The 25407-nt window shown below is 36.0% G+C and overlaps 1 protein-coding gene across 4 annotated transcripts in view; it reads right to left on the bottom strand.

The window, feature by feature from the left end:
- Positions 1–25407, bottom strand: part of FAM135A (family with sequence similarity 135 member A) — a 90106-nt gene that overhangs the window by 28053 nt on the left and 36646 nt on the right. For 3 of the 4 annotated variants that reach the window (XR_007902810.1, XM_051777707.1, XM_051777708.1), the window contains exons 4-14: positions 20986–21065; positions 16754–16893; positions 16568–16638; positions 16078–16251; positions 13358–13484; positions 12798–12951; positions 10099–10176; positions 7861–7910; positions 5994–6149; positions 603–676; positions 159–313 (exon numbers count right to left, since the gene is read on the bottom strand). Coding sequence is in view for 3 of the 4 variants with exons in the window: in XM_051777707.1 (XP_051633667.1) it covers positions 159–313; positions 603–676; positions 5994–6149; positions 7861–7910; positions 10099–10176; positions 12798–12951; positions 13358–13484; positions 16078–16251; positions 16568–16638; positions 16754–16893; positions 20986–21065 (1259 nt within the window). In the remaining variant the exon portion in view is untranslated. The remainder of the gene's footprint in view (positions 1–158; positions 314–602; positions 677–5993; positions 6150–7860; positions 7911–10098; positions 10177–12797; positions 12952–13357; positions 13485–16077; positions 16252–16567; positions 16639–16753; positions 16894–20985; positions 21066–25407) is intronic. The other variant, XM_051777709.1, reaches the window with a different exon arrangement.

Raw genomic sequence — 25407 nt, 5'->3', positions numbered from 1 at the left:
AGAATGTTACACATCCTCAAAACTCAAGCTAAAAAGCCATATCCAAGCAAATAAATTACTCCTTTAAAGCCAGCAAGAAATTTAAAGAAAAATACTCAGGTTTTACATAATTTTTTGCTTATTTCTTCCAAAAGGAAACTACTGTGAGGCATGTTTACCTTCAGTAATTGAATCTAAATATCGATCTTCAAAGATAATAGGCAAAGAGTTCATATCCCCATCTAGTTCACTGCATTCAATAGGGAGAGGTGGAAGAGAACTGCAGAAGGAAGTATTTTTGATAGCTGCACACATCTGTAGATGACTTTGAGCACTGAAAAAAAGGAAACGGTCCTCCATGAAAAAAACAGAACTCTTTTATTTTTACACTGACAGAAATTAGCAACAGTTTAATTTACTTTAATAGAAACTTTTCTACTAATTAGCTATTAATAACGTTAATATTTAATAACTTCTTACATAACTTTCATTACTTTAAATCTGTAGTGAGAACGTAAGTTTCTCTTCAATTTATGTATTTTTGCAAGACACATTCTACTCAACAAAAGCTACAGGATAACAGTTCTACATCTACATACTGTGCACTTCCAAAGGCTACTCACTGTAGTTCTTGATAGGCAAGAGCAGCTTGCCTAGGATGCTCAAAACAGAAGAATGCTTCTGCAAATCTGCGCACCTGCAAGATCCAAATGAAGTTAGAGCTTATTTTACATTACATATAATTTAAAAAAATCCACCAGCATTCCTGCACATCAATGTTATTCATTTGTATGTATAATATAGACAGTTCCCTTTTTTTTTTGAAGCGTTCTATCTGTGTGGGAGGGAAGGTGATGCCACAGACAAGACTAAAGACTGAAACAGGAATTTTAATTTGTGCATTGGATAACTTGGAATTACATTAGATTTAACTGCCTGCTGAAAACTTGATTGCCAATCAATCAATCATCCAAATCAGGCTCACCCGAAACAAAAACACACAAAAATATTGTGAGATATTCCAATGAGAAGAAAGGAAATGACTGTTTGATGGATGCTTCTGAATGAACCTGAGGATTACCTTCAGAAGTAGAAACCTATTAGATATTCTGCAGTCTCAAAATACAGAGAAATGTTTCAAACTTTCCACAGAGTCTCTAGCCCACAGTAAACTACTGAGCAAAAAAATCTTTTGTTGGTAAATATTCTGTCTGCAAATGATGAAGACAGTAACAGAATGTATGTTAATTATAAGCACTGTATTCAAGACTTAATTGGTTGAGGTCAATAAACAATATGATATTTAAAGAGTACTACTAATAACATAGGAGAGCATATTTTTTTACCATCCAATATGTAGTGTTAAAATAGAGTGTGAATTGTACAGCAACTTACTACGAATAAAACCACAATCAGTGTACTAAAAATGCAGTATCTAGAAATCTCAAAGTTAAGGTTTTGCAAAATGAGACTTCTCACATTTCCAGTATTTTATATAAATACTAATTCATTCTATATGCATTTTATTTTTAAAACTGCCCAATCACGTGCATCAAAAAATCAAAGAGAATGTGCTATGCAGTGGTTGTTGGCACTGCTTGTGCATTAACATCAATTTGTTTGTATCAATTAAAAAAAAATTTCTAGCCCACTTAGAGAATCACATATGTTAGTCTACTGAAAAAATAATTTATTTACCAACCACTTCCTGGCCTCCTATCCCTTTATATCTTCAATATACTCGGTGTTTTCCTCTTTAAGTTATGGAATTTCCCAGACTGTGGGAGTTTTCAGTGTATATGGTGAAGCATCAGACCTAGTTTAATTCTCTCAGCACTTTCACTCAGAGCTGTGGCCAGCATCTGCATCCACCCTGAGCACAAACATGGCACTAGGAAAACCTTGTGCATTAACTGGCAAACATCAGGCATGCAGGACCACATCAACTTTGGTCAGAGACAAGCACTTGCAGGGGAGTTCATTTTCCCTCCTGATACACTGCCCAGCATACTTTCAGAGAGTACTGTTTGCATGAAGTTTATATTCTGCAGCTTCTACACCTTCCTTTTTTTGTTTTCTTAACACAAGAAAATCTGAGGAAAAAAATTGTTCCGAGGTGCTTAAGAAAAAAACCAACCCCAAACCACAAACATTAAACCCCCAATCTCCAACCTGCTCTAGAAGCTGAAAAATCCTCTCCCAACCTCCCAGAATTTATTTAGCTGTATTACATGAAATTAAACTCAGTCATAATATCACCTCTAAATAGTCATGGAAAATGTTTTGAAGTAAAAAGAAAACACTAAATTCGATACTTCCTGGTAAATGCAACTTCCACTCTCAGCAATGACAAGGAACTCAATCTGCTTTTCTTCAGAATTTGTTGTTAGGAGTTTATGTGTACACATGTGGGATTAGAACTAGTGTTCCTAAGTATTCTACTGTGTTTTCCCAGCTGGCTTTTCTAAATAGACATTTACATTGCAAATACATGATTTTGTCAGAGCTAATCCTCAGTCCCTCCCCCAGAAAGGGAAAAGACTTATACAACAGACTTAATAGATTTTACAGCATAAATCCTAAATTTTAGAATAACTGATCATGAAGGGTGGACATTATTATTCTAAAGCAATTTAAAAATGAATTTAAGATCCTAATCAGTCAGGTAATAGTTACAGGAACGTTGCCAAATTAGTAGATTTCTGTGGTATATGTCATGAAAAGAGCACACAGCTGTTTCCCAGGACGTAAGCAAGGTAGTTTTGAGTTTAGATGTGAGCACTTTACCACATAAAGTAACCGGAGTTATATGGAGACCAAAAGTATGGTTTTTAAGGTTCTCCCAATGTAAACAGAAGACTTTTATATAAAAACTGCTGTGGAATATACATTGTGTCTCTGCGCATTTATTACTAGCAGTCAGAAATCTTAGTTTTACTCCTATTTTAGGACTAGTGAAACTGAAAGAAATAATTCTGGAAGAGTACGTTTAGACCTACCAGAAGATGTCACTAGGGAACAGAGATGAACCACTTTAGTGTTCAAACATTTGGTAATATAAAGTAACATACTCTGGGCAGTTTTTTCAATAAAACACAGTTGTAAACCTTATCAGCATGATAATGTAGTGGACAGTTCTAGTATACCTAAAGTGTTCCTGACTTTTTAATGTAGCGCTTACTATTCCAAGTATTTGAAAATAGTTAAACATTAAAACATTTAAGTAAACATGAGTAAAATTATTAAAATAATAATTTGAATACTTAAACAACACTTAAGCAGAAATACGTGTTTTATAAGCTTGTAGACAAAGAGGGTGAAAGCCATTTGACCAAATACAGGTGGCAGGTATTTCCAGGGGGTATTTTAACACCACCACCACAAAATAACAAAAAATACCACAAATAACACAAAACCAATCAGATTAATCACTCTCTAAAAGGGTTCATTCATCTTAGATTAAAAATAAAAACTTTCCCAGGGAGAAATTTCCTGTGGAAGTACAGTCTGGAAATATTGGAAGAAGAAAAGATAAAATAAAATGAGATTTAGCATCCAGTAGCAAACACATCAGATTATCTGTTTCCAAAATAAAAAGGTTTAATCAGAGGAACAGAATTTTGTATACAACAAAACTTTATTACCAAAAGGACAGATAAGACTCTTAAGATGAGAAGTATTAGGTCATCTTTAGCCTGGAGAAAAGGCTCAGAGGAGACCTTACCGCTCTCTGCAACTACCTGAAAGAAGGTTGTAGCAAACTGGGAGTCAGTTTCTTCTGCAAATGGCCTTAAGTTGCACCAGGGGAGGTTTAGACTGGATAATAGGAACATTTTTTTCACAGAAGGGGTTGTAAAGCATTGGAACAGACTGCCCAGAGAAGTGGTGGAATCACCATCCCTGGAAGCGTTCAAAAAACGTGTGGATGTGGCACTTGGCAACATAGTTTACTGGTGAACATGGTGGTGCTGGGTTGACAGTTGGATCTGATGACCTTAAACGCATTTTCCAGCTTTAAAAATTCTATGATTCTAAATATGAACATAGAATCTCTCAAGAGAAGAACTAGTAGGTCATCTTTCCAATCTCAACTAAATTCAATACCCATAAAACCTGCATCATTTGGAATGTGCAGATAAGGGCTCTAGTGAAACATGATCATTGTACTTTTCCCAAAGTAAGGTTATACAAACTCTCAGAATATAAATTCTCAGGAGAATCATAAGGTATCCATAAAAGTATAGTGACAGATAACAAAACAAGTGAGTGTAACAGCAACTCAAAAGGACATAGGTCATGCAACCATTTCATAGTTCATGAAATCAAATTATAGGTTTTTTTTTTAAAAAAAGGGAGGAAGGGAACTCCTATTCAAATTTTTTGCAAACTGGAAAGCATCATAGAAATACTTTTAATATGTGCAATATCCCAGTTCACACAGGATAATTAAATACTTCGGTTTATACTCCCTACAATAATTGCAGTAAAATTCAATAATTAAGGTATTTATGAGTTAGGGAAGATGACTTACATCACAGATTTTAAAAAGAACCACATATAAGAAGCTGAATACATAATCATTAGCAGTATCTTTTCTGGAGCAGTAAAAATTAAAATATTCATTCTTCCTTTTATTAATTATAAACTCCTACAAACAGTAATATATAAGCAGCTTAATGCAAGTGCAGATTAAGTGAAACAGTTTTCTTGTTTCATACCTTCCACCAGTTAATTTGAAGGATTTCAGAATTTATAGGAAATGTACAGAAAGGTATGTAAGATTCATAGACAGTAAAATGATCACTTTCCTATGGGTAGCACGTCTAACAAATTTTTTTCTGAAAGGTTCCATTTATTCTCCAGAATTGGCCATTTCCACAACCATGACTCCCTCATTAAACAATGTGATTTATCAAGTAAGAGTAATGCTTTAGTTCATACCTGAATATATTTCACTATGGGAACCAGCACTTGCAGCAGTTTTGTGTGCAGAGAGCCCACAGTAACTGTGCACACACACACACACACACACACACACAGACACAGACACAGACACACACACACAGACACAGACACACACACACAGACACAGACACACAGACACACAGACACAGACACACACACACAGACACAGACACACAGACACAGACACACAGACACAGACACACACACACACAGACACAGACACACACAGACACACACAGACACACACACACACAGACACACACAGACACACACACACACACACAGACACACACACACACACACAGACACACACACACACACACACAGACACACACACACACACACAGACACACACACACACACACACAGACACACACAGACACACACACACAGACACAGACACACACACAGACACACAGACACACACACACACAGACACACACAGACACACAGACACACAGACACACACACATACACGCACACGCACACACACACACACACAGAGACCAACTGTGTGCACATGTCCTCACTATAGATGGTTTTATATACATAGACACGCACTCACATGCCCCAGACCATGCACATCTCTTCTTTTCTAAAATCCAACTTAACAGACTTTTCAAAGCTTGTGAATGTTATAAATTCTTAGTTCAGAAGGAAATGCATTTTGTTTTATGATGTAAGCAGGCAGCCTAAAGGCAGCAGAGAAGTAAAATGCAGGGTGGGCACTAGGCATGGCTCCCACAGAGAAATACAACAGTTTGCACAAACGTAACTTATTCTACAGAATGCAATCTGCCTTCTGAACTGCATTTCTTATTCAAAAGAACAGTGAATTAGTTGGTTCATAAACATATTTTAGGTATTATATTCTAAGAATATTATAATTATACACAAGGTAACAAATGCAATACAACAGCTCCCTTTATGATTCCAACCAACTTTTACAACTATAACTAGAAAAATTATAATCTAGAGTCTCATTTTGATACACATTTCTGTAACAATGTGTCCTAGTAGCCTATGAATATGCCTAAGTCAATACTTACTCTTAATGTGTGATGCTCTTGTGCTAGTAAAGCTGTGACCTCCTCTTGTAAGGTAATGACCTCCAGAAATTGCCCCCAGAGAGCCATGAGAAGTGAGCAAAGCTGAGCAAGATTCATATTTATAAGTTCTGCCAGTTCATCAGGATTTTCCATTTTCTGAAGTCAGAAAAAAATAGTTACATGATTCACTGATAAAACCATAATGTACAGACAAGAACTAAGAAAAAAGAAGTGTCCTTTATCTTAGTGAGAATTTTCATTTAAAACCAACTTCCAAATGAGAACTGTTTTGACTAAGTATCAGAACTGAATCAGTTCATGTTACAACAGTAACAGATTATTTTATGTTGTATTAAATATTATCCAGTTGCCTTTTAGAATTAGGACTCCTGACCATAAATTAAAGCAACAATTCCATTTATTGCAAAGATAACTGAGTTCAACTGCTGTATTTTCTAACATGCAGTTTTCTAACATACAGTGTGCCTGAAAGGAACAGGAATCAGGAAACCAAAAATCAATACTTGCTATGTTCGTCCAACTTTTTTATCAAAGTAAAAATTTAATAAAGACATCTCCATTTTAGAACAGTCACAACTCACAATAACCTTTGTAAGATGCTATATACCTATGTACACTTTAAGCATAGTCAGGAAGCAGTGTTATAGCACAGGCTTCCTAGAATCAGAGCACACCAAGATAAATTCAGTGTGAAACAAGTTTTTCTTTCTTAACAATGTACTGTAATCCTGTGACATGGTCCCACACCAGTCAATTGTACACTGCTAGGCTTATGTTCCCTGCCATTTTAGAAAAAAATACAGTTTTTCAGAAATTCATTGCAGGCACATAAGGCACTGAGGCAAAGGATTTAAAAAGAAAAGATAGTAAAGACCCAACTCAAGCAATATTAAAAAGCAAGTAGAAAAAAGGACTGAAAATATTAAAATACCAACTTAACAAGTGAGAGTGGAAATAAGAGAAACTTTTGATGTGAACCACACAAAAGAACAGAAAAGAGATAACAGAAAAAACATAAACATACTTTAGCAAGTCAAGGGAGAAATCAGAGAATTCAGGGAAGCTATGTAAATGTAAAAAATATTTTAATACATAGAGTAAGGTTATTAGTTGCCCATAGATAGAGAAAAGCGCTGGCTTTGTGTCCAATTATACAAATTACATCCTTTTAAAGGCAGTATTACATTTTCTTGCAGTTATTCTACTGCTACTGTAACAAAAGGTAAGCCCACTGCTCTTCCAAAGCCAGGCAGATGGCACACTCAGCAGCAATGCAGGGATAATCTTTTGAAAAAGTTTTAAAACCTGTTATTTAAACTTCGTTGTGACAAGGAAATTAGCTATTCTACTGGGGCTAGTTCTGACTATGGAAAGAGTTGGGGAGACAAATCTAAGTCATCTGAAGTACAGTGTATCCTCGAGAATGTTGAGAAAACAGGAAAAGGAGACAATAACAGAACAAGTCCTTCCAGATGAGGGGATCATTTGCAGAATCTGCTGTTGTACAACCTACTACTACTACTGCTTGATCTTGTAACACTGCTATCTGATACCATCAAACCCAAAGAATTCAAATTCTAAATGTAGAAAGTTCAAAATGTGATTTTCTTACAAGTAATCCACCTTTCTATAACCTACATTTGCATGATATGCAGAAGTTACCATGGCTAGTACTGACCCACTAACTCAGTTAAGTTTTGGTGTCAGTTGAGCAGTTTCTCTTTGGGCCAAGAATTTAAATAAGTGTTTGCTGCTATCCCTGAAACAGTTTATTCCCAAGCATATGAAATCACCACCCTCTACTTTTCTAGTTATTTCACATACTTAATACATTAAAAAATTGTACCTTTACTTCCTCACACAATTCTGTCAGACGAACTTCTACATCTATGTTTTCTGGAAAGATGAGAGGACACATCTATGAGTAACACACTTTCCAAGTTGCAAAGTGAAACCAATTATATCATCAAACAATTTTAAAACATTAAAAAGAACCCATCAAATAAAACTTGAAGTCATAGTAAGTGCCACAGTCCAGTAAACTGTAAACTCCCACTAAAACATTTTCATAGCAGTTTCTGAGACTGAGGACAGAACACAGTTAATAAAAAAAGTTTGCAATTATCAAGATCACTTATCGTGATACGCTGTCAAGGATACCAATTTTCCATTCAAAAATTAAATTTGAAAACAGTGTAATTTAGATGATACATTTTGCAGATTATTCATTTAGAGCTGCTCAGCTATTCAGCAGCAATGTCATCATTCACAACCAAGGTAATACAATTCCTCTCCTACCAGATTTTCCAGAGAAACCTTATTCTAATATCATTATTCTACAGGTATATTATTTATCTGATTTGCAAGATACACGAATACAAATAAAATTCTTAAATTGTCTGAGGAATCATATTTTAGTCAAATAAAACTGTTCTTTAAGTCATCTTTCTCTCAATATCTCAATGTTAAGAGCAAATTTGTCTTCCACAGTACGGCAGCTTAAACTGCATCTAAACCTTGAATGACTCATTTATGAAGAAAACAGATTTATTCCTTCATGTAGATGTTTTTCCTTGTTTATCATTCCTGTTGACTTAAGGGAATCTTATAAATTAAAAAATAATTTTGTACTAAGTTTAATTTCCTTCTACATCTGAGATGTAGAAGGAAACAAGTAACAAGGGAATAATTTATAAACCCCAAAATGGTCTGTAACAAGTATTTCTTTTTCATTTTTGAAACACAATATTAAGGAAAAAGACTACAATTTTTCTTGAAAACACACCAACAAAACATTCCTTGAAACCCACAATAATAAGCTCAGGATATAGATAATCAACACAGGTTTACAGAACAGCAACGATGTGTTTACTCAACTTATCTTTGAATTATACAACCTAGATCTGTAAGTATACATGGATTTTCAAGTAATTGCATCCAACATACTTAGGTTTAAACTTAATGCCACACAAATTAACTCATACAACTCAAAGTTCTGAGAAAATATGCAAATTGAAGGAATGCATGAAGTTCTCAGAAACAAATTTAAACAAAAGCTGTCGAAAGAAACTACACATACCTGTATTTGCTAAAGAGCACTTGAAGACAATTATTCCAAAAATATGTGAAAACAGCTTAAAATATGATACTACTTTTGGTGTGGCCAAATTTTGTCATTAGTGAAAAATTAAATGGTTTATTTATGACACAATACTGATTATTTATCTCGTTTGTCACACTTCAATTGAGAATAGGCTTGTTGAACAAGATTTAAAACTCTGAAATCTAAAATCATTACAGAAAACCCCAAACTACAATGCTATATTAAGAAAAAAAAAGGAACTGTGATAATACAAGACAAAAGGAACTCAAGCACTAAAATGTAATGTTCACCCAGCAACCATCTGATGCAATTTTGCTGACTCTGCTAAAAAATAGTTTTGTTTTCTTTTTACAACAAAACCAAAATGCAGCTGATGATGATTAAGCTGGTGACCTCCTATGAGACTGAAATGCCATTATATCCTTTTCCCATCAGAAACTTCCTTGTGCTTAAACAGCATGTCATCCTTTGTTCAGCATCAGGCCAACACTGACACTCTCCAAAGGGAGAACTGGCCATGTAGATATGGACAAATGCACCCTAAGCTCTGATAATGTCTTGTGTAGTGTTTGGAAGAATCAAATCTTGAGATACTAGAAGCAAAGTGAAAGATTTCTCAGAAAGAAAAATTAATTATCTAAAAAAAAATAAAAATAGAAGACTGTGTTGAATTAAATTAAACTACAATTTTTAGCAATATTTTTTAATGTTGATGACTGAACTCTTCAGTCATTTTAAAGAAGAACAATGCTAAACTAAAGAACAGCAATAATGTCTCATTTTATTATCTATATTCAGCCTAGCAGTAAGTAGCTCAATTCTGCAGACTTCAGAGTTTATCATATGTTCAAAATGGCTGAATACTGAAATAGTGTTCCTGTCTATAAAAGAATGTAATATTTTATATCATTATTAATAATATAATATTTTATAGTATCAATAAAAATCTGAGGGGTTATATCACCTGCTTTGAAAACATACCTAGGTAGGCGTCTCTCTGGGTTCGTGGATATTTTCTTCTGAGAAGGCGTTCATAAAGGACCTGCATGCTGGCCTTGGCTAGTTACAGGGATTGCACACACATGACTAGTTACTACACTCTGGTTTTCATCTGTGATTTATTATTTGCCTTAAAGTTAGTAAAAGAGCTTATTGCTAGCCTAGCAATTAGTGCAGTTAGACCAGTACATGAAAATACACCATTTTAGTGTAGTTTCTAGAGTGTCATTTGTGATACACATTAAGGTAGCATTTTTTTATTTCCTGAAACAAGTAATACTTAAATGCTCAATTACACTTATCAAGTCCAACAGTTGTCTGCACATGCTTCTGCAAAATCACTCTCTTGTGTTAAAATTATATGACAGAGCAACAGCAAAGCAAACAGAAGAAACAAAATTAGAGAGATAATAATTTAATCTAAAATAAAAAAGTGATGATTCTGGAGTTTAAACAGGATTAGATATTCTCTTCTGCAACGCCCATTTAAACTTCACAGATAAAACATCCACTATAAAATAGTTAATTTAAAAATTAAAAAAAATTGCAAATGACAGTTGTGAGGTTCAGTGAGCTTCAATTTCTTTATAGACATTTCAGAAACACAGCTTTTTTTTTTTACTGTTAGAAAAATTAGCGTTAATGGTAGGCATTAGTTATTTTTCATGAGCAAAAAGTAAGAATTAGTATTTACATTATTAGTACTTTTTATTACATCAATTGTCCCAATCAGTATATATATAAAATAACTGAAATAAATGAAAAAGATATTTACAAATACAAAAAACCAAAGTAATTCTAGCAGAGACATAATAAAAATAAAAAATCAAACCCACAGGAAACAAACTCTCAGCACAACACATACAATGAATGTTAAATGTAAGCTGTAATATTCTATTCAGATATTTATTTTGAGTATTTCTGTTCAAACTTTCATTCCCAAAGGTAAGCTAAATTGAAAGATACAACCCAAGTATGCAACTTGGTGGCTGGCTTTTTTCTATTATTTATATATATTGTGAAGGAATGTTTTAGGGGAGTTGAAGGTCCTGTCTCAAACACTTAAGCATCAAGATTTAGTCTAAGCCTATCCTTATAATAACAATAGTGCCATCAGACTCTATTGAGCTGATGGAGTGTGTCCAGGAGGGCAGTGGAGGTGGTGAAGGGAGTACAAGTCCTATGAGGAGCGGCTGAGGTTCTTTAGCAGGGAGAAAAGGAGGCTCCGGGGAGACCTTATTGCTCTGCAACTACCTGAAAGGAGGTTGTATCCAGGTGGGGCTCAGCCTCTTCTCCCAGGAAACTAGTGACAGGTCAAAAGGAAATGGTCTCAAGCTGTACCAGGAAAGGTTTAGATTGCATATTATGAAAAATTTCTTCACTGGAAGGGTGATCAGGCATTGGAACAAGCTGCCCAGGGAAGTGGTGGAGTCACCATCCCTCGAGGTGTTCAAAAGGCATGTGGATGTGGCGCCTGGGGATATGGTTTAGTGGTGAACATGGTGGTGCTGGGTTAATGCTTGGACTCCATGATCTTTAGAGGTCTTTTCCAACCTAAACGATCCTATGGTTCTATGATTTCGAAAAAAACACATTTGGACCTTAAAAGGAAGACTAAGAGCTGAGTTATTCCTTTAATAAGGTGTTTCCCTCCATATTAAGATAACTGACACAGACGTTCTTTGCAGCGTGTTGCAGTACTTTTACTTCCATAAAGGAAAAGCCTCAGTTTCTAGTATTTTTCTACAGATTTCTGATATACTCCCTCAAAAAAATTTCTTCCCCTAAAAACAGTTTCGTATTTTGTAATACACAAGTGAAACATTCTCTGTTTGAATCATTAATTGACCATATACGTTTTTAAAATAGCTTTCATATCTCAATTGCCAACCTTACTGTTTCACTATGCTTAGTTTTGACAATGGTAAAGTTAAACAATACAAAAATCAATGAATGCTGTCTACATGTAAATTCCAAAAGTCAGAACATGACTAAAAAAGGTATATGCTTGCTGAGAAAAAAGTCTAAATCATTCTTTCCAATGTCAATGTATTTTTCTTTTTTACTTGCACTGCTCTTCTACTTCACAAATTGAGGGTTGGCTCTCTAATTTATCTGCATTCTACAGAAATGTAATGTACATGTGCATTTCCATACATTTCATTTAATGCTTTTGCAGTTATTTTCATCAAATGTGGTTAACTAAAAGTCTTCATGGTACCTAAATCTGTTTAAAAAGTTACAATACAAACTGAGCCAGCAGCAATTTTTTCTTGTAGGTCTTTTTTCAGATAAGTTTCCATTAAAATATTCTTCTCAAATCAAAAGCTTACAGAGTTACAAATTTTTGTACAAATATGCAAAGTTTCCATATAACAAACAAAGAAGTGCAGTGTGCTACTTTGGATTAAGAGCTCTAACTTTCTCACCACTAAACATAGTGATTTGAAATAACTGCACAAATCAAGACCAACAAGAAAAGATATACTTGCATAGACTTAGGCTCTTATCTCCTTATTTTATTAGTAAGGTGACAGTACTTCTTTCTACTTTATTTTTTCTTCAAGCAAAAATATTTTAGATATACCAGGTGTATGAGATCAGTGACAGTTTAGTCTAGAAGAGCGTATTCTTAATGAACATTGACAAGAAAGTGATGCATTTTATTAAACTGAACGTACCCAGTTCAATTCGGTGAGAAGAGGGGAGCTCCTTTGTTATCATAATGAAATAGCTGTGTAACCCTTTGAAAGCAAGCAGTAAACTGGCACAAAGTGTATAGTGGAAATTATAAGCATGGCTGAGGAAAGATTCTGAAACAACAAAGCTGCAACCCTAAAATAAAGAAAAACGGCACACATTAATTTTGTACAATAAATGAAGTGTTAGGAGAATGACTAAAAAAGATAAACAATTGCCTCTTTTCACAAACTTGTCATTTTTGTGATTTTCAATGGATTGCAAGACATTAAAAAAGAAGTTTAAACACTTAATATTGTAAGAAGTTTAAACACTTAATATTGTAAGAAGTTTAAACACTTAATATTGTAAGCTTTCCACCTGTATGTTCCTGAAGCATGGAATACAGCCTTTTGGAACAATTTTTCTCATTTCCCTTATCACATGGCATCCCAAAGTAACTCCAACAAAATTCATTCTTTATCAAGTAATATTCCTGCAGAAAAGATATTCTCACCTCCCAACAGAATACAAATAAAATCTTAAACTGATATATTCTTACGTCTGCTGATAACTGTTTTGTGTAGTTATTGCCAAAGACCACACTTTCAAGAGAAGGAATCACAGAGTCCCTGTTTTGTGCTGGTGCATTCCTGTTCAACCATGTATTCTTCACTGGGCGAGGAAAACTGCAAAAAGCACAAGTGAATTGATAATTTGAACATACTACGTGTCACCAAGCTACCACAGTTAAAACAAATCCTTGATTTTTCTTGAAAAGTAGTAGAAACAAGGACCCCTCAGTAAGATCCTGTAAGTTCCTAGCATGGTGGTCTGCCCTTACAGAACCCTTCACAATGACCCAGATACCTCAATTAAGTCTCTGATGCTGTGCCAGGGGAGCAGTGCTTCTAAAGTAGTTCTCTTCAAAACAGGTCTCCAACTAGTTGGAGAAATTTAACAAATTATTACTCTCAGCTGTTCTGTGGCCATCTCTCACCATGAAGGTCAGCAGACTAGGCCAGGAGATTGTGGAACCTCTTCCTCATTATTTCTAAGGCAATTCTCAATTAATTTAAACAATATTCCTGAAAGTTTAAGCCAGAGAGATAAATTCTGAACTATAACAGGTAAGAAGTGTTCGTTTTCTGCCAACTTCGCTGTGGGGACTTTACCTCTTAAAAATGAAGCAGTAGCAAGAAGTTGAAAAGCTGTCACACAAACTGCCATTGCTGTTTTCCTAAGGGATGCCTGACCTCTGCCTACTGAGGAGGAGATCCCATCCTGAACCCCTGGGAGAACAAAGCAAACTGCAACAGTAGCCTTGTGAGAACAAAGAACTAGAAAGAATGAATGAAAAATAAATGAATGCAGAAAGTGAGGACTATTAAGTAACGGGCAGAAATAAGCAATGACAGGTTAATAAAAAAGAGTAGATTGCACAGGCCTCCAGGGCTGTAGCCAAGTAAAATTAGCTCCTCTCTTTCAATGGAAGTGTTAATACTGGTTGTTCACAGAGAAAGTGAACCTGGATGCTACTCTGAAGAACAAAACACTCAAAAAGTAAACCCCCCCATACGAAAGGAAGAGGTGTCAATAATGTAAGCATGATACAAACAGAGGAGGAAAACTGTCACCCATGAAAGCCCAAAGGATGAAGAGGAGTGATGCCTGCAATTTGCAGGTTTTTCAGAAAGAGGTGCTCCAGAAAAGTGAGCCAGATGTGGATACTGCAACTATCAAGTATTTGCTATGTACTAAATATGGGGGAGCCCAGCAGAAACAAAACACTGTAAATTTGAAAGTTTCTTCCTCTCCCCATCCTAAGCTGATTTAAGGGACAATGTGAATCCTTTTGTGGACACCAGCAACAATCTACTCTAAAGATAATGGAAGCAGTATAGAAGTTGCTGTTTTGTTCCAATATCTCTTCACACAAGCTGTATCAAGTTGAGGTTTGAAATTAATTCGCATTATTGTATCATCACTTGAAAAGCCAAAAACAGAGCTTTTTAAAAGGTCAGCAGGGACAAATTCGTTTCTAACTGTAAATTAGTAACAAAATCTATTTTTCAATTTCTGACAATGAAGTTAAGTTCAGCCCTACAGCTGTAGGATACATACAGGTTTAACGCCTCAATTTCAGTTGCAGTACAGTGTGGCAATGCACACTTTACATACACGATGCTACTTTAAGTGCATTAAAAAGTGCATTTAAGTGTATTTAACAGATGAAGTTTCCAACAATTCCCACCTCCTCAGTACTTGTTTCTATCCCATATAATTCTGCACTATCCCTTCAGACGTGTCAGCTCATCTACTCTATATAACCATGCCTAAAACACATCATCAAAACAACTCAAACCACTTGGAGAGGGGAAAAAAGAACAAAAAAGCACATAATCCAGTTGAATCCTCCACACCAGCACAACCCTATTGCACAGAACAGCTGTCTAACATACACAGAGATATAGCTCTGATGATGTGAAGACAGGCACAAGCAGTCAATACCTTAAGCTAAAGGTTTGGGCATTTACAGCACAGACTGAACTTGAATATGAACAAACTTAGGGGCAGTATCATTGTATATGTGAAGATAATGAAAGAAGGAAAAGATAGATATGCTAAAGAAAAAGCTGTTTAAAGAACACTTCATATGTGTGACTGTGTCTGACTGTACAGCCCTTTTTCACACTTAATTTTGACAGAGAAGTAAACAGATTGCAAAGGGTGACACAAGTAAATGATATAAAAAAGGCTCCAGTAAAAATGAGGCAAAATCTTTTTTAAAGAGAAAAGTAAATTCTCCAGTTCCATTTACTTTAAGAAAATAGTAAATGCATCATTTGCAGACATCACTGCCATTCAAGCAGTAACTGAAAACTGTGCAGATAAGATAGCTAACAGACGGTGCCCTATTTGTATTAATGGCAGCTATTTCAGTCACTAACTAGAGTGAGCAGCAGACCTGCCTGATTAGGAAAATTCATAAATATTTATACATACAAATATACATGTATAAATACAGATATTTATACATTCCTCCACTTCTCCGGTCTTGGGTATTATCTCTCTTCTACATTACATGCTCTTATTTCTAACAAAAAAAAAAAACACCCAAATTTTTTTCAGGTAACTTTGAAAACAAGAAGTTTCTCATCCCTCTGGGTCCAGTATTCTAAAATCACCATACAGAAAACAATATTGGCCATAGATTTTATTCCTTCTTAATTATTCTGTTTTTATAGCCTTTCCATTTGCAATTTATTAATGAGAGATTACCTTATCAATGGCTGATGCAGAGCAACCAAAGAAGCATGGACTATAACCGATATGACAGAAAGGTGGAAGTAATCAAACATAACGTTGACATAATGATGAAGGCCCTGGTGTAAGTTAAAGTGCAACTTTAAAGTTCGGCTACTAATTGGCTGTAGTGTGCTCAGGTCATCTGGTCTAAAAAGAAATTAAGAAACCAACATACAGTTAGAACATCTATACTTAAAATGCAAGTTATTAATAACTGACACAGCTGGCAATTTAGCACAGGTCTATACTTTGGAATGCAAAGGCATCTCCCCCAAGAAAAAAAATTTATCAGAATGAGACAAACCAGTTATGAAATCTTTATGGACTTGAGCAGTGGATTTCTTTTTAACCATCATTTATGTCTAATATGAACACACTACACCTACAAATAATACAGATCTAATCAGTTTAAAAAGTTAACATATATTGTCGCTTTAATAAAAACCTTCATATTTAAACTTACGAATAGTCTGTATCCGTGAAGTGTAGATCTAATGTTAGTAGAAAATTCATTTCATTAAGTGACTCCTCAATCTACAAAGAAATTGTAGAAGCATGAAATCTTTCAGGTCCCTTATTTGTACCAATTCAAATTGTACATAATGAAGACTGAATTATCTGAATATAGTAAAGTTGAATGACAGATTACCTTCCTCTCATCCAAGAGCATTTTTATTTTGAAAATCATCACATCGTTCACAGAAACCTCCTCATTTTTGTAAAGAATCTGAAATGTTTTACTGCAAACTATATTGTCATGGACTGAAGCAGGAAAGGCAAGATCTGTACCTGGAGAGAGAAACAAGTATTAACATAACTGGAAAACTCAGAGCCGCAAGTAAGTGGAACTATCATTTCCAGCAGTTTCATGACCACTATTAAAACTGTAACACTAATAAATAATACCAGCAGTTTTCAGTCAGCAACTGCTGGAGTTTGAAGGAGTACATTTTGTTTCAAAGAAACACTGTATAAATATTTTTAATTTAATTTGCATTTAATATAAGTTCTGAACTGAAGAATTTTTTCTTTGTTACTAATGGAAGTAAGACATTCTAGGCATTAAAAATTCTAATAAAAGTCCTGAAATCTGTCTTGTTTCATCCAGCATTCATGTTGATTTGCAGGGTTTAACCACACTGAAGACTCTTAATTACCTACAGATGAGACAAAGAGGTTGAATGACATATACCACTCCACTGAATTAATCAAGAACAGAGGTGGCTCATTCTTGCCTTCCATATCTTTGCATCCTACTCTGGCCAGACCAGTTCCAAGTTTATCAACCAAACCTTATATTTCTCATGCAGTATGACACTTATGCTTTCAATCCAGAGGCTACTCATCAAAAAGAGTTCAGAAAACTGTGATAAATTATTGGGGAATCTTTTGCCAAAAAAAAAAAATGTTAAAAGACTTGCAGAAGAAACAAGAAAGAGAATATTTAAAATCAGTTACTGAGGAAGTATTTATCATAATAACAAGGGGTTTTCACACAGGAAGTATTGTGATAGGTACTATCCTCTGAAGAAAAATAGATAAAAGATGATGTAACTTGGAAGAACAGAATTAACAGAAATACTGATACTTTCTTATCACTCCTCTTAGAAAAAAGCTCAATAACTTCAACTTCTATCCGGAACATAAAGTCTTAGAAATTGTGTAAATGGGGACGAAAAACATTTTTAAAATTCTTTCGATTCTTCTTAATAAATTATTTCAATGGAATCCACAGGGGCAAAGAATCTGCAGTTTGCACTCTACAGATCTGGGGGCTCTGATAGAATATCACTACCCTTGGCAAACATTCCCACTCTATAATCTTAGTAACATCTTAGTTCAACTTCCTTTCAGAAACTAGAAACAAGTACTAATACTGAGTTTTGCTGAAGTGCTTTCATACATATCTTTCGTTTAGGTGTCCTGGACAAAATGCTTACAAAGGCTGAATCACTACAGTGTAATTCCCCTGTGTATAATGCCACTTTCAGCTTATGTCCACCTGTGTCATCTGTTACAGGTGAAGGGCAGAGCAGGTATGGTTTCACATGGCACATAATCTGATATAACTGCACAGCATCAGCAAAAGGGATCCTGCTCCTGTTTGATACAAAAGAAGAGCTGGAGACAAACGGCCAAGGTCCCACTTCCTGTGCACCGTCCAGCCCTGAGTTACAGCCCTCAGTTCTGCTGACTCCAGTGTAATGTGAATCCACACCCTCAAAAGAGAGAGGGGAACTGCAGAGGAAAACCTGATGTCAGGAACAGGCTGAGCCACTTCCACACAGGGAGCAAGGTCTCACAAACATGAGGTCAATAAGGCAGAACTACTATTTTTTAAATTAACAGTGCACTGACTTCACTGGTCAAGACTCTTTCTAAGCTTCTAACCACACAAAAAGCCTTTTCCTCAATGAAGGGGAAAAAATAGCGGGGAATTAATTTACTCTTGCATCATAAAAACAGATGAATCTCATTCCTTCCTAACCTGCTTTTGTTGTCCCTCCCAACTTTTTTTCCTCTGAAAACCAGCCACAAATTTTTGAGAGAAGGAGGAATTCAGGATACCCTAAAATCTGAAACAACCTCATACAGGCTAGAAACACATAGGTCTTCCTTATAACTTTCTGGAGCATGACATCTTCCTTCAGATGACGAGAATAAAAGGAGACCTTCACAAGGCTAGAGCTAAAGGAAGTGAATCGCCCTATGATATCTGTAATGACACTCATGCTGGGCAGCAAGCAATTCCAGTGCACTAGCTGATGTGGGAAATTTAAATAAACTGTTTTCCATTTCTATTAACAAAGGACCTCATTAAGAGCTGGCAAGGGCTGGGCAAGGGATGGAAGGAGATGCAAAGGAACAGAAAGAAGAGGAAAAACTAAGACTTTATATTTGACTTGGGGAAATAAAAGGAGGAGAGAGGTCAAACTGTCTGCAGGAGAGGGGAAAACACGAAGGTAAGGAAACTGAGGTGACTTGTGCAGAGGCTAGGGAGAGCTAGAAGTAGGCAAAAAGACTTGAACTGGAGTGGGAAAACCATGACACATCAAAGTGACAGGATTTAGAATAGGTAAGTATGAGAAAGAGAGAAGAGATAGAAAAGTATAGGAAGAAGTACCTGATCAACACAGGACATCATTCTCAAGAGTGGGAGTAGTGGCCTCCTGACCAGTCTCCTCTATGGTCAACACGCAACACTTCCACACAGGTCAACACTCTTAGTGCTACTCCACACATACCCTAACAGCAGCTATTTTATACACCTAACAGCAGTCTCAGGAACTAGTATCAGCTACTCCTCCACCTTCAGTAGGAGAGCTGCAAGCCTGAGTTACAGCATCCAGCTCTGCTAAAATAAGCGAGCAGCTGAAGTGAACGGAAAGCAGGGATCCTCAGCAAGGCGGAGCACTATCGTGTCCACAGGGACAAACTAATGCCCTTTCATTGACCAGCTTGTACCCTTTCTTTTGCTTTGTTGTGGGACAAACATTATCAGTAACTATCTGAAAAAAAAACCTGAGAGACTGATCTAAAAAGGGCTCCAAGTTTTTGGCTTTGAAGGGGTTTGGTTTTTTGTGAAATGGCTGCTGGTCAGCTGAATGAGCTCCCCTGTTGAGCACCCCGACCGAAACAGGCACCTGTGTCACGGCACACAGAGCAGTATGAAGGCAAGAAAAAGCAGCCAAGGGGAAACAAGGGCAGAATTTTTTTCTTTGACAGCACTGCTGATCTAAACTCACACCACACTGTAGTCTTATCCTTTATGCCTAGTAACAGGAGACAGAAAACCTAACATATATGTCACAATTAATAACAGGATTGAAACTTTCTGAAAAAATAACCTAGGACCATTCTAAAATATACCTTGAAATGGAAATTTTTTTTTCCAGCAATATAAAACATATTAATAAGTGTCACTGTTCAAACAATATTTTTTAGTAAAGGATATCTACCAGAGTCAAATTCTCCAAACTACATTAAACCTTGCCTTTGAAGTGGAGCAATCTTGGTTCATAAGAATTACTTATTTACCTCACAAAAATCCAAGAAATATTCAGGAATCTTGACCAAAATTCTGTATCTAAACTGTTGCTCTACTCAGTTACTTTAAAAATAGCCTCAAAAATTCAGGTTTCAGTAATATCACATCGCATTTTCTCAGACTACAGCAGGTTTTTCTCCCTTGCAATTCCAATAATTCCACTCGACATTTAAAAACTTGATTAATTTTTTGCTTTTCACATTTTCACAGCACACTCAGGTGTGGGCTACACAGAATTAGGAGAGCACTAACAGCTTTCCCTGGGTTCAGTTTGCCTGGACAAAGAAACCAAAAGTGAATGTCAGGTTAAAAAAGCAAAAAGATGAGGGAGTGGGTAATTCTGTTCTGGAGGTTAAATAAATTTTCAACTTTATTACCAGGCAACAATAGAACAAGATTGAAAGCTGGATCCTTTCAAAGTGTTCTTTTCAGGAAAAAATGGGCTTATCAATCTGGATAAGAGCCTGTATCTGAAGTTCTCCACTATTTTGAGGTATCTACTTAAATGAGATCTTGGTCATCTTACCCTGGAACATGGAGAAGACTGAGTGGATCAGTGGAAAAAGCTGAAGGCACTAATATAAAGGAATCATCATGTTTTGCTACCAGCAAAGACAATCAACAGGAAAAACAGTTACACGAATTCTGTAACCAACTTTCAAGTCTCACTGCTAAGAACAAGGTATATTTTTATTGTGTTAGTAACAAAATTAAAAGCACGTACATATTAGTTACAACAACATAAGACAAAAAGCGTGATCCTTAATTAGCAAGGCAAGATAATTACCTCATTTACTAAAAGTTTTACATTTCTTAAAAGTTTTGGCACTTACCAGTTCCATGTAACAAACTAGCTTCTAATTTGTGTGGAATTCTTGGAGGAATTTTCATAGATGCACGAATCTGGTAAAAGCTAAAGCAAAAGACAGTGATTTGCAACACAGGCATTACAGTACAACTCGTTTATCATATACAGATACATTGACAGAGGTAGGAATGGAGAGTGGGAAAGAAGAACACAGCAAGGAAGTCTTCCAAGTCTAAAACAGTCCTACTTTGACTCTTTATCCTGTTATGGTTTTTTGTTAATCATTAACCAGAGCAACAGCCAAACGTGTGAATAAAAAGAAGTCCCAACACAGTGCCAGCCTTTCCACACCCCGCAGAGTTGGAGCAAATATTTGTAGAGATACATGGTAAACTACACTGGTGTGAATGAAAAATCAGGAGTGTCAGCTACACTACAACCGTATGGGAAGGATCTACCATGTAGCACATCTATAGGGCTGCTACAATCAGTTCTGACACTGAAGGAGCTATTTGTGAAACTGCAGTTCGTAAGACTCCCCCTCCAGGATCCCCAGAAAGCACACCACTTATCACACACTCTCTACATTGTTTGTGGCCACCAGCTATTAAAAAGTGTAAATAAAGGGTCATATTAGGCAAAATGTGACAGTACCTTTATGCTATCAATGGTAGGAACTGCAGGCTTCTTGCCTAAAATTAAAAAAAAACCCAACACAATAGTGTTGGGTCTCTGCTCTATCTCTAAACAGTCTTTCATCTTATTAAGCTCTATACTGCTTCCAACTTTTATTTTCATGTATGCAATCTGTAACTGTCACCAGACTGATTTTACGGAAACCTCTACATAACAAGCACCCACAAATACACTTAGACGACACATTCTGACCATCTCATCCCATTTCAGATAACTTATTTTTGTTTGCAGGAGTTAGCTTCAGCTCCTCAGTGAGCTGATGTGATCTACACACAGCTCCAGAAACACTAACACCACCAAAAGGGAGGGAGCAAGAATATTCACAAGCAGAGAGGGGAAGACAAAGCTGCCTTTTTTGTAGGAGCCAAAACCCAGCTGTCAGCAGAAAGGAGCTTGGTGGGTCTATGCAGTAAACCTTGGGCAACAGGGACTGAGAGAAATCCTGTAACCTGAGGGACTAGACCTTGCTCACAAGACCTGTAGATATGCAACCATGTGGATTAGCCTGGCTCCTGCAGCAAAATAAGGAAGGACTTTGAGATGATGTTATCGAACCATGTTTAAACCCCTTTATCCTCTTCCCCCCATGTAATCCTGGCTGAGGGAAATACTAATCAATTGGGTAACTGTAGTAAAAACTTGTGTAATTCCCTTATTATCATAACCCGTCCTCCTCATTAACATGTCCAGGCCCCAAGACCCTTAAATTGCACTCGTGTGTTCAATAAATTATTCCAGTCTCTTCCCCCATATCTGGAATTGTCTAGTTTCATAGACCCTTGCACTTTTTAGGCAGAACCATGGTCCTAAATGCCCACGAGTATACATTTACCCTTTGTATTCTGCTCACAGAGTACAGCCAATTACAGTCATGGTTTCATCATCCCCACTATCCAAATCCAAACCAATCTACTGTGGTTTTCCGATTTTGGCTTCTGACACTTCAGCTAAAGCTGACCATCCGGGACTTCACTAGTAACTGATGCGACTGTGCACTAGGCCTAATAATCAACCAGTGAAAAATTTTTAATTTAATCCTTTCACAAAATTTAAAAGTCAACTTTAGTGTGATTAGAACTATATCAAAGAATGCTTTATAGTGAACCAGTAACATTGCTAAACATAAGAGATGAAGTGATTCTTACCTTTTAAAAAAAGACTAAAACATAACCTATTGCAAACTACCAGCTATATACTTTGGTTTTGGAAACAGGTCAAACATGATTCCATACACACTCCTTAAGTGATTAGGAAATTAATAACAGGATAGGAATAACAGGAAATTAATAATAGGATAGGAATAATAGACATTAATTCATTTTGTATTAGGTTAAAGAAATAAAAACTAACACTAAGCATTCACTATAATCTCCAACAGTGTAAGGAATTGAGCAGGTAAGAGTCTCCACTCAACATTAATCCAGGAGGATTCAATGTAGTGCACTGATGTACTCCTTTTCTCTGGATCAGATGTGACTTCCACCATTCCATTAGTTACTCATTTCACCTCTACTGAAGAAATGTGATACAATGTAATGTACAATAGCCTCAACAAGGAGATACTTTCCACCAGCTTCACAATGTCATTTCTGGATCTGCTGTAAACATTCACCAAGAGCCTGATGCCCTACCACTACAAGCTGCATCTTCCCATGATCCAAATGACTAGTCCATCATGGCAAAGCATACTGCTTGTTACTTCAGGCAGTAAGGAAAGAATGCAAAACTGTTCATATGGTTTACATGAAATATTATGTCTCAGTATGTTTTCTATCAAACATTACATCTCAGTAAGTTCAGAGACATGTCAGAGACATGTCACATATTTTAACTCATCTCACCCTAACCTACCAAACTGAGTCATTCTATTAGACTTATAAATATCCAAAATCTGCATCGTTCTCAGTTGATGTTTAGAAGCATGTGACAGCTCTACAGAGCATAAATTTAACTAAGGCTTAACAACTTCATCAACTGTGGATAGGTTAATGAATTAGAACTGTAACAAGGTAAAATGAAAGGCAAAGGCAAAATAAAAACTGAGCATCAAACAGAAAAAGGGTCCAATGTGATATTCCCATTACTTAATGCAATAAGACTCATTTGCCCTAAAGATACTATTAAGTGACTGTTTACAATTTGTGCCTCAAAGTGAGCAATCAATAGAATTGTTCGTGCTTAAAATGTTATTTCTGAAATCAAAATGTTATTAGAACATCTTGCTTTTCCCAATTATTATTTGCTTGTGATTAATCAAAAGCAGACCATTCTATCTTTTTTCTTTAGTAAACCCTTTACGTGCCCAATATTTTTATCTGGTTTAATGAGGAGATGAAGGTGTATTGTTTGCTTGTTTCAGACAGGTGGTATGGACTTTCAGCAGATTTATACTTTAGGCAGTTTATAGTATATAACATTCACCTGTTAATCTGAGTAATAAAATCCTGTAGGAGTTCAGCTCAGGGCAAATATGTAAACATTAACTCAAATCTTGTGCCTAGATATATGAAACAATTACTTAACTGCATCAAGATATTTAAATAAGAAAAACAGCCTCCTACACAGTATTTACCCAAACTATTCACTGTCTCTCATTTTTAAATGCCACATATATTAAGGATCTATCTGCCAATGAAGAGCTATTATACTATTATACTGAAACAGAGTACTTGACTCAAGAAAAAATTATATTTGCAATACATAAGGAAACGCTTTTTAAAGTTATGATATACATTCCTCATTTCACAGAAAATTTTAAAAGTAATGTAGAAAAAATGCATCAAGCCTCATTATTTTTTTCCCTAAGCCCTGCCTTCCTCATCTTCTTTCCATCTTTTGTTCAACCCACTAGTCAATTTGTGCTGTAATGTTTCCATTTCTATTAAAAAAACAAAACAAAACCAAGTCACTTTCAACTATTTCCCAGTTGTACCATAAACACTGTTTAGTTCTCATACAGACAACTGATTCAGAAACCTGATCTATTGTATCTGCTTGGGCCTCCACATAACAAGAACTTGTGAATCACCTATCACATTCACCTGTCCCAAATATCCTTAAAATACTCCATAAATAATATCCGAATACAATCCGAATTCATTGTCTCATGTATCAGCTCTCCATTACCTTATGTAACAAGAGAATGAAGGTATCCTGTGTAGTGGAAAATGCCAGATGATAACAATGCTACAGATCACACAACTGATGGTACAGCAAATGTGGCCAAATTGATGAAGTAACTTCAGTCTACCAATGCTTTCAAGACCCAGTCCAGCATCTTGCAAGAGGTGGCACATGCAGACCTACTCATGTAGTTGCAGGCTTAGTACTAGAACTTTTCCAGTCAGGGTCCATCAGTCTGTCTATACTAAAATGCCTTCCTGAAGCCCATTGGAACAGAGAACCCAATACAAACCTTTAGGAATGTGGCCTGTGCTAAAGCAAATTCAGTGAGATTCACATGCCCAGCCTCAGTACACACTTTCTCTAACAGCCACCTGTAAGCCCCAGGAACATGGCAGAGGAATAATCAAACTGACCCGCACCAATCTGGTTCCTTGCCAAGTCCTGACTCTGACAGCAACCTGGAAAAATGCTTTAGTGATAACAGACAGGGGCTACAGGTTCATTTCAAGGTTTATTTAAAACTCTTCTCCAGAAAAAGGAAACAGTTCAAGCTTTGCAGTCAGCATTAAGATTCCAGAAAAGTGCTGGACTTCTTAAAGCTTAGACTAGTAGTGATTTTTCTGGG

This window comes from Manacus candei, unplaced genomic scaffold (genome assembly GCF_025592945.1).
Source record: "Manacus candei isolate 608988 ecotype Guabito, Panama unplaced genomic scaffold, ASM2559294v1 h1tg000011l, whole genome shotgun sequence".
In the NCBI taxonomy this organism is placed as follows: Eukaryota; Metazoa; Chordata; class Aves; order Passeriformes; family Pipridae; genus Manacus; species Manacus candei.
The sequence above is the reverse complement of the archived record's forward strand: the minus strand, read 5'-3'. Positions and strand labels throughout refer to the sequence as shown.